Source organism: Epinephelus moara, chromosome 16, assembly GCF_006386435.1.
Source record: "Epinephelus moara isolate mb chromosome 16, YSFRI_EMoa_1.0, whole genome shotgun sequence".
Taxonomy (NCBI): Eukaryota; Metazoa; Chordata; class Actinopteri; order Perciformes; family Serranidae; genus Epinephelus; species Epinephelus moara.
The window spans coordinates 6,229,085-6,239,547 of record NC_065521.1 but is presented as its reverse complement, the minus strand read 5'-3'; the positions used below and the strand labels follow the sequence as shown (position 1 = coordinate 6,239,547).

The following is a 10,463-nucleotide window of genomic DNA, read 5'->3' as shown; positions in this document are numbered from 1 at the left end:
TATAAACCAGTTTACCAGTTTAATTGCAGGAAATGTTTAGTTTAGTTAGTATAGACATTCACTCTGCCTGTTGGAGAGATAGAGAGAAGATTAAAGCGTCAAATTGCGGTAAAAGATGCTGTATAAAAGACAGGCTACAACTTTCTTTCCTTGTCCCCCCCGGAATTATTCTCTAAAATTTTACTGTTTATTGTCCCCCCCAACTATGAAATGGGACTTTCGCCCCTGCTTGTATACATAAAGATACCATGTCAATTGTGTGGGCACAATATAGGGAAGTATTCCATTAAGCAGAGTTAAAACACACGGCTTGTAGAGTGTTTTAAATGGTAAAGTTTCAGCACAAATGAATGTTTTTGGGAGTACTGAGCATATGACTGGATAAATGAGACTTGGATTATACTGTACAAGTTCTGTGAGAGTTTTTAAAACAGATGTGGTGTTTTGATATAGTTTTGCTGTTGGTATGCTGTTTGTGAATGAGCTTGCATTTACTTCAATTCATCAACAATATTCATCGTTCTTGGATTCTTTGTTCACTGTTGAAGCTTGCAAGAGAAAAAAAACCCTTTTCCTCCTCAATCCAACGTAACACGGGGTAAGTAGTTGATCTACAAATGGTCATTTTGTGAGTAAAGTGCTCCTTTAAAACATTTCCTGCCACAGCAGAAATGATAGGAGCAGCTTTTAATTTTGATTTCTTTTGATGACAACTGTGCATCAGTGATACGCATCACAACTGCTTTTTGAATATTGCTGATGAACAAGAATTATGTAAATGTTGACCGTCCGTGTATATGAGGTTGTGTGTTTGCATATATAGTTGTTGTCTGCACACTCAGACCAAACCCTCTTAATGAAAAACTGACCACTTTACGCAAAGGCACTTAAGCAGAGACTCTTGACTGGATCTCTAACACTGCTTAGGAGGCTGTTAGCGGATTGTTGCTCATGTTGATGCTGTTTTGCTGTCTTAATGTACGTTCTCACACAAAGCAGTGCAAGAATCAATCAATTAAAGCAATCAAGCAAGTCAACAGCCTGTCTACTTAGCATTATCCTGTACACACCGTGTAAACACTCGCGCACACAATCACAGCATTTATCATCTCTCATGATGTTTATGAGCATCTTAAATACCACTTCCAAGTTTGATAAAGCCATTACACGAGGTTTGAGCAGAACAGAAAAGTTGGCTGTGTGGGAGAAAAAAGACTGAAAGCATTATGTTTGGCACAAGTCAGAGGAACAGCACAGACAGGGTGAGATACAGACTGACTTTTAAAGAACAAATCAGATACAGTGTTTAAACTTAACTAAATCAGTATATTTGTCATAGATGAATCAATAATGCAGCAGAATGACTTTCTTTCCAAAAGTCTCTTATATTAGTGTATAAAGGCCATGATACCGGCAGTTTATTTATTTAGGCAGTGTTACACAATTCAGAAACAACACCCCCCGCAAAAAATATATAAATTTCATCATAAAGCACTTGATTAAAAAAGTGGAAACATCAGGCATTCATATTCAGATTCCTACATTCTTTGTGATACGTACTTTTGTCTTTCATGTATCCTGTTTTCATCCCCATTTATCTGTAATTCACCTTAAACAAACTGCCTGTGTGTCATGACCAGGCAAAGCTCCAGGTTGAGGTATTGTGCTGTCTGGATTATCTCTGTGTCTATTCCTGTGAAAAAGGTTTGGTTAAGGTTCGTTTTGGTGATCTGATCAAACAGTACCTGAGTCTGGATGCGGTTCAGGCCTCTGAACCAGAGGATCTGTCCACGGCGCAGCTCTCTCTCAGCACAGTCAATCTCCTCCTCATCCTCTGCCAGCTCCTCCCCCTCCTCTTCCCCAGGCTCCAGGCCCAGCCCTGCCTCCTTCAGGCATGGCAGCCGCTCTGTTGGCACTGTGGCTATCACCTGGAGGCCAGGTTAGTTAAATTGTTATTTGATCAGAAGATGCTAGTATGACATTATACTGAGCAGCTATGAGCTTTTCCAACCATCTTACACACGATGGATCAGATAATACCAGATTATTAGTTGTATTATTACAACAGAAATAAGCACACAGAACAGCAGCGTTATCTAAGTCAGTGTAAACAATGTTCCCTTAGCCTCACCTGGGAGAAAATTCCAGGTAAACCAGGCCTGCCAGCCTACACCTGCTCTGTATGGTTTGACTCAGCAGGCTGAAGTGCTGCTTACCTGCCCCCAGAGGAGCTCTCCAACTCCCACGAACAGACACCAGAGCCACTGCTCCACGTTGAGAGGGGCACAGCTGAAGGGCTTCCCTCCCCACTGCACAATCACGATCTGCAGCAGAAACACAGGGAGGGACATCATTATTGTCACACATACAAACACAATGTCGAGGGAGAAACCTACAGAGCCTGGGAGTGGCCATAAAATAAATCAATAAGAGAGCCATGAGTCAAACTCCAGCCTAGTTTGACCTGTTTTTTTTTCCTATAGTGGTCATGGCACCACAGCATCACTATTACAGATATCTGATGCCTTGTTGCTGGATAAGGACCGGGATTCAGTGAGGTAATGTTAGCAAAGGTAGATGTGTGTCAGTTTATTTCTGTGGACATTATTCCTCATGGCCTTCATGCATTCATTGTTCTACAGATTGTCGAGTTCTACAGATTGCAGAGTAGGTGGTTTAACAAGTTAGTTGTGTTGCTTAGCGGCACAGACAAAACTCTTGCACACTCTTTGCGCATGTTTGTTATCTCCTCAGTCTAGAATACTTCCAAACAATAGATGATGATGGTTGATAGCGGATAACATTTATGACATTTATTTTGCTTGTTGGCAGTTGTAACATTCAGTGAAGTTCTTCACAGGCTGCTGCTGCTGTAGGGTACATGCGTGCCAGCATGACAGCTCTTCATAAGCAGAGGCTGGCTGTTAGTTTAAGAAGCACTTGATTTAATATGCAGCTGAGTTTTCTATTGGTGGGCACACATTTAAAAGGTCAATATTGCAGATGATCATGTTCATTTAATTGTGGGAAGCCAAAATTGTGATCGTGATTAAAATTCCATTAATTGTGCAGCACTAGCAACCACCATCAAACTGTTGTAAAATAACCACAGAACCCCTCGTGCTTATGAGCACATCAAATGTGTCATTTTGATGAGATATTCTAGTCAGTTTCTTTTGCACGTCAACAGGTGTGTTGGATACTGTCACACTGATATTAGTTTTAAGAGCTCCATGAAAATAGCAGGCACCAGCTCCAAATGGACTGCCTTTCAGCAGCAGGCTGGTGGCCATTGGCAGCGCTATGTCTCACCTGTGTAAGAAACGACAGAAACAGACACCTGGCACCAGGGTTCTGATCTTGGACCCCCCCCCCCCCGAACTCCCTGCAGGGTCAGCAAACTTTCTGTTGCTACTGTTACACAGGTTGGACCCAGCCCTGTCATTGGCCACCAGCCTGCTGTGACCCTCAGCGCTGTGGTTTGTGTCGGCAAGGAGTGAGGCAGAAGGACCGCAAGGTGCACTGTACTGGCTCTCTCTATATGAACTCATCTTGTGCGCATAAATTAACCAGAATGTGGGGATGATTTAATCAAATTAAAGGAGCAAATTATATATCATGCACACAAATTAGGAAATTGTGGCCTCCATTGATTCTTTTCCCCCTATAGCCACTCCCAAGTTCTGTAAGAACCACTACTGTAGAAAGAAAAAAAAAGAAAACAATAACACCAGGATGTGTTAACAGTCAACACCTTTATCTGTCACAGTTTCAAGTAGGAAAGTAACAGGTGGCATTATCACTGCAATCTCTGGTGTATCTTACAAACATCAAACCCAGATGTGTGATAGCATATGCAGACATTTTGTGTTTGAGTATCATTCATTCATTCATCTTCTAACCGCTTCATCCTCTTGAGGGTCGCGGGGGGGCTGGAGCCTATCCCAGCTGACATCGGGTGAGAGGCAGGGTTCACCCTGGACAGGTCGCCAGACTATCGCAGGGCTGACACATAGAGACAGACAACCATTCACGCTCACATTCACACCTATGGCCAATTTTAGAGTTACCAATTAACCTAGTCCCCAATCTGCATGTCTTTGGACTGTGGGAGGAAGCCAGAGTGCCCGGAGAGAACCCACGCTGACACGGGGAGAACATGCAAACTCCGCACAGAAGGGCTCCCACGCCCGGGATCGAACCGGCAACCCTCTTGCTGTGAGGCGAGAGTGCTAACCACCACACCACCGTGCCGCCCCGTGTTTGAGTATCTTATTTAATAATTCATGAGATATAGCCCACCCTTAATGGCTATTAAGATTATAAACCTTCATCTCACAATTTGACTTGGCTAACATCAGATCATGGAAATTCATCTGAGTGAATACGAGGAACATTTGAGGAGAACATTATGTTCTCTGGGCCAGTACGTATAAAGCTGCAGTACATGTTTGGTCTTTAATGCATCAAGTATTGGCTCCTTTTCTTCGAAATAAAAATAAGTGCCATGAATAAATGTTTCTAAGTTTTTACATTTAGTTTAACAGGGCTTCCAACCTCAGTGGATCAATGTCTCTCTCTTTCGCAACAGTAACTGGAATTTCCCAGGGGGTCAATAATAAAGAAAAAGCAAAATCAAGAAAAGTAAATGAAAAAGGTGCTGTGGCTCATGGTTTATATCATTTGTATCAGCCTTTGGTTACAACAAAGAGCCTGATGGAGGTCAGTGGAACATTACAATGTCCATTCTCTACTGGCACGCTCCATCATAATAATAAAAAATAAATAAATAAATAAATAAAAAAGATTAAAATTCCCTAACAGGTGATTTCACAACCAAAATCACCATAGGGAGGCACAACTTAACTCATTTTCCAGGATAGGGAGAAGGTATACGATCCTGCTGTACTCTATGGTAGAAGCCTGGTGAGGGTCTCCACAGGGATGCCCTCAGTCTTACTCACATGGATAGGTCCAACCAAATCGTCAAATCCTGCGCTGCTTTGGAGGCATTACCATAAGTAGCACACCCTCTTGGCTTACACATGAATCATCTATTCCAAGCAGCGTGCAAAACTTTCTCCTTGGTTGTAAACTGCATGAACTGGAACACAATTGAGTGCAGTGTTAAACCTGCGGGTGGTTTGGGGACAAGTGCTCCCTACGCCCTTTGTTCTTTAACCTGGCATTAATCATAAATCTCCAAGTCCTTGACATACAGCTGCATGGCAGTGTCCTCGATTTGGCCAGTGGCAACTTGAATATTCTGGTTGATTTCAGTTTTCAAGTCATCTAGTTGTGCTTTCATATCCTGTCGACAACTGGCTCGAAAATCAGTTCTTTTTTTCATATCTGGCTTCAGGTTGCTCATCCCTCGGACCATAACTTTGGTTACTACTTTACAAGTAGCATTTAGTGTAGTGGATGAGGACCCTTTCAGATACCAACGCTTTGTAAAATCCCTCTGCTTTTGATATTGATGCCAAAGGCACCTTTTGTGTCTGAGACGCACCAGGCTTTCAACTAACTCCAGTGTAAACACATCCGCAGCAATATGTGACGCTGAGAGCAAATTACATCTCTGTAGGGAGGGAGGGATAAGAGGTGGTTGGGTCAAACAAAACCAGACTTTCACCTAAGAGACCGCAGTTTGTGTCCAGTGTGAAACAAAGTCAGTGTTGTTTTAATGTAACGTCTTGCAATTTACATACAGTTGTCACACACTGATGTCGCTCACATGACGTATTTACAGCATGTTGTGTTATGTTAACAAACATACTTGCTTTAACCAATCCATGATTTTTTTTCTAAAAAGTAGTCTTGTTGCCTAAACTTAACCGCAAGTGTTTCACAACATCAAACATGTATTACAGTGTGTTTCAGGTGTGTCTCATGTAGAGACGCTAAACGGTGCCCTGTGTGTCTCTATGAGACGCTAAGGGGCGTGACAAAGTGTTGTTGGTATTTGATGACCTGGCAATAAGAACGGGTTGCATCTTCCGAGTTGTCGTTTTCACCTGTATGGCCTTCGCTACCGTCAGCTTCTTTTTCACCTCTCTCTCTTTGTGAAGCCCCATGACCCAGACCTCATCTTTCTATTTTTCTCCCAATTCCTTATTCTCTCAAATTTAGGTGAGAAAAAGTGAACGAAAGCTGTTTCTTATGCTGCCATGCCGTAATACCTGCCACCAGAAGTCTAAAGTGAATATATTTCTGAGCTGGGAACACATGACCTCAGCCACATTAATCATAGCAATCATTCCACTCCAACTTGTCATAAACTAGTCTGTATTTGTAATTGTCCCAACATAATAAATGCAGCCTGGTTTGTTTCCAATCTGCATCTTCAAACTTGGACCACAGTAACACTATGCTCCTACAGGTCTATTTTGCCTCAGTGTATGTAGCGACAGCATTTTTAAACAGCAACATGATCATCTATAACAAGAGCAAGGCTTATCAGAGTGACACTATCATCCTGAAAGAAACTGCACAGTCATAAATCTCACAGAGAGTACAATACTCTGTATCACATACAGTAATAATATCTTTCCGCAGGAGGAGGGATCCTTCCTTCTTACTTATCTGTCTCTTTCCCCTCTCTCAAGCTGCCTCAAGTCTTCAGCTCTCTCTCATGTCTAATTTTCTGAATCCCTCTGAACTGTCTTTTCGTTGCTCTCACACTTCAAATCACTGCCATCCCCTCCAGGTCTCTCTCTTCTCTGTTTTTCTCCCCAGAGTACCACCCAGCACTGAAGAGCTTTGGGGAACATTCCTCTTTTTCTCTTTCCATGCCTCACTCTGTCTTTGCTTGTTTGTCTGTGTTTTTGTGTACTCAAAATTCCCTGCTCACTGCATTTCGTCTGTTTTCACTGTGAGTCAACTCAACAAACAATCCTCCTTTTGTTGGTAATGTTTGGAATCTAAGATCTGGACTTGTATTTTGTCTGGGAATGAGTTACAAACAGAAAAAAATGTTACAGGTAACATGCTGACAATGCCTGAAAAAATCACATCCATTTTCTCTACGTTTATAGACTAAGGACGTGACCAAGACCACACAGGCCATCACCCAAATGCAACATCTGTCCGCATGAGATATTCAAGCTCATATTGTTTTAGAAATACAGTACAGGGACCCAACAACCACAATTATTACAGCAGAAAGTTAAAGCTTAACTCAACAATATAATCATGCTACTTTCAACACTTCCTCATCTAAGATGTTGCTGTTCTTTATCAGTCACTGTGAGTGTATGTGTGTGTTAATGTCCCAGCCAAAATCTATTTTGTAGTTACATGCAACTACCACAAAATGGCAATAGCAACATTTGAAATATGTATGGGAAACAAGCAAGCAACTGAATTTTCCACTACGTGTCCTTGCAAATGTCTCACAATAAAAGCCTTGTCAGGAAATCAATCAATCAATCAATCAATCAATCAATCAATCAATTTTATTTATAAAGCCCAATATCACAAATCACAATTTGCCTCAGAGGACTTTACAGCATATAACATCCCTCTGTCCTTAGGAACCTCGCAGCAGATAAGAAAAAACTCCCCCCAAAAAAAACCTTTACCGGGGGGAAAAAAAATGGACGGGATTCTGGAATGCTACAGGGCTTTTAATTTTAAATGGGAAGAGGAAGTAATAAGCTTGTCTTAACAGCATGAGTGCACGGTCACACATGAGTGAATGTATGCGACCACTGCCAGTTGATGTGATATTCTGCCACTGAGAGTGAATTAGAAATAAAACCCTATCTCTCATAAAAGCCTTCTTCAAATTAAGGCCTGGTACCCTTTGCAGTTGGAGTAAATAAAGGCCACAGACACTATTTGAGAATTTATGGATGAATTAATACCTCTCTTACAGACTCAATCAAAACTGAACATTGTTATAAAGTTGTAAAGATAGAATTTATAGATGAGCTGTTGTACTGGATGGCATTAGACTTTCAGGTGTCGCCTGACAAAGTGGCCAGTTAGTGTATAGTATATATAATGTGTAGTGGAATAACAGTATCATTATACTGAAAATTTAAAATGAGAATGGTTTATACACCATGGCAATATTCAGTTTGGGTAAAAAAAAAATGTGAGCAATATTTCCTTACCTTTACCATTAATGGACATCTCAACTGATTGGTAGATCATGTTATAACAAACTTGCATGTTAAACTCACAAAGAGATGCTCCGTCAGGTTGAGTTAAGTACAACCAATTTACAACAAGAAAGCACAACTCACAGTGTGGTAGTGCCGTGGTTAAGATTCCAGTCAGGGAATGTCTCTCTTACTCCCTACATTTCCTGTCTGTATGTCTACTATCACTATGAAATATGCAAGGAATATTGCCCAACAAGGTGTCCATTATCAGGAATTAATGGACTCCGGGGAGGCAACCATCTGCAGAGTCCATTTATTCCTGACACCTCAAAGGGCATACCACAGTCACTTGCCATATAGAAACATTAAGAATATTCAATTACATTTTCATGTGCTTTGCAATCAAAAGTTTTCACAAGCCATAACAGCTGAGGGTTTGACTAATATCTGGAAAAATCATTACCATCCTGCAAGGTTCCTGTGTAATGAAAATGTTATTTACTACTACTTTACTACAGTAAATAGGACAAACCTTAGATACGACCTAGCAACAGGAAATATTTCTAGTCTGCTCAACTTATGGAAACCTTTGGCTATTAGCCAGAAAGCTAACATTATGCTAGCAAGATTCAGAGTCAATAACACTGCGTACAGTTGACAAACAGTAAATATAATTTGACAGTATGTTAACAACAAGACTAGCTAGCTATCCAGCCATGTCAGTAATATCAAGATTTTCAGAAACAAACAATACGCCCAAGGGCGGAAATTCCATTTCAGTTTTTGGGGGGGACCAACAAAGTTGCAGTCAAATATACTGTTGTAACACATATGAATGGAACCGGCATGGACAAATGTATTTAATAATTATACTAAAAGTATTAATAATGTTTAGAACAGCATCCCTTATCAATACAGTAGCCCCTATATAAAGGATTTTAATATGTTCAACCTGCATTACCAAGGATGACCAGTACGTGGCAATGTATATCAAATATGGGTGTCATTTTTCTTATTACATTATCACAAGAATATAAATCTCTAAATAAATGCAAGTTTATAATAGGCAGAATAAATTCTTCAATGAACAACCCCATGAAGACTGCCAAGATTATAAACAAAATCAGACCATGGCAATGACTTTTAATGCAGGAAAAATATACTTGGAACTTATTTGTTTAAGGTATGTTGATTTTAAATATAGAAATATTACAGTTACTGTTTGGAAAAGATAAAAAAATGGTTTGAGAATGAAGTATTCTCTTTTGTAAACACACTTCTGTAAATTGTTACAATCCTAACTGCACTAAAAGTGGTCCAAAATTCTTAGAGTTTGAATGATTTTTAGAGGCTGGGCTGTTTGTATGACTGCTGCATTCACAGAGAAAATTCGAAGTAAATAAAGGTGTCCGACAACTTTACTGGAAGTACTTAGTAGGTGTCCTAAATCAGGAATTAATGGACACCCTGCAGCCAATCACAATCGAGTATTCACCAAGACCATGGTATAAAGAAAAAACGCCCAAAAAATAATCTTTAAAAAATCATCTACCTAATTCATGACAAAACAGTGGAGAAAACCATCAAAGGATGTTAAAGGGTGAACATACCTGCACGGCGAAGGTCCCCACAACGATAGTGCAGAAGATGGGGTTGGCAAATATGCCGTCAAAGACGTTTCTCTCTCCGTGGATCTTGCGAGCGTTGATCTCGTTAAAAAGTTGCATGAGGACGAAGGTGTTAAAGATGATGGTGTAATGCTCAGAGGGTGGGGAGTGGAGCGGAGCGTTGCGGCCACTGTCAATGTTAAACATGCGCTCGCCTGGAAGGTAAAGAAAACAGGAAAAGGCGATGAGAGGTGTTAAAAAAAAAAAAAAAAATTAACTGCTGTGTTGTTTGTTAGGAAGTGTGGTTGATCTGCTGCAGGACAAAAACAATTAACAATTGAAGGGTAACTTTGGTATTCTCCTGGACCCTATTTTCCCTTTTTTTGTGTCTAAATGAATAATGGATACAACCATTTCTGAAATTTGGTCTGGTATTGAGTGAGTGGGCTGCAGCCGGCAGCCAAGAAACAGGTAGTAATGTAATCATTTGGGGCCTGTGTGCACCGTAAGTTTACATCCATTTAACCCTTTGGGCCCTAGGCGTTTTTGGGGTATTTTTTACTGCCTTTACTTTTAAGCTCATATCACAGTCATTATAAAGGCTACATACACATGCTATATCTTGTTTTTTTCAGGACAATCTGGGCTAACCAGATTTGCCATCATTTCATGTCCTTCTATGTGCCTGTATTTTATATTAATTTTTATATCAATGAAAAAAACAAATCCGTGTGACTAAATTCTT

General features: G+C 40.5%; 1 protein-coding gene across 3 annotated transcripts in view; it reads right to left on the bottom strand.

Annotated features, from left to right (window-relative positions):
* atp2b3b (ATPase plasma membrane Ca2+ transporting 3b) overlaps nt 1-10,463 on the bottom strand; it is an 81,130-nt gene that overhangs the window by 17,465 nt on the left and 53,202 nt on the right. For all 3 annotated transcript variants that reach the window (XM_050064581.1, XM_050064579.1, XM_050064580.1), the window contains exons 22-24: nt 9,722-9,933; nt 2,217-2,324; nt 1,746-1,928 (exon numbers count right to left, since the gene is read on the bottom strand). In XM_050064581.1, the coding sequence (XP_049920538.1) occupies nt 1,746-1,928; nt 2,217-2,324; nt 9,722-9,933 (503 nt within the window). The remainder of the gene's footprint in view (nt 1-1,745; nt 1,929-2,216; nt 2,325-9,721; nt 9,934-10,463) is intronic.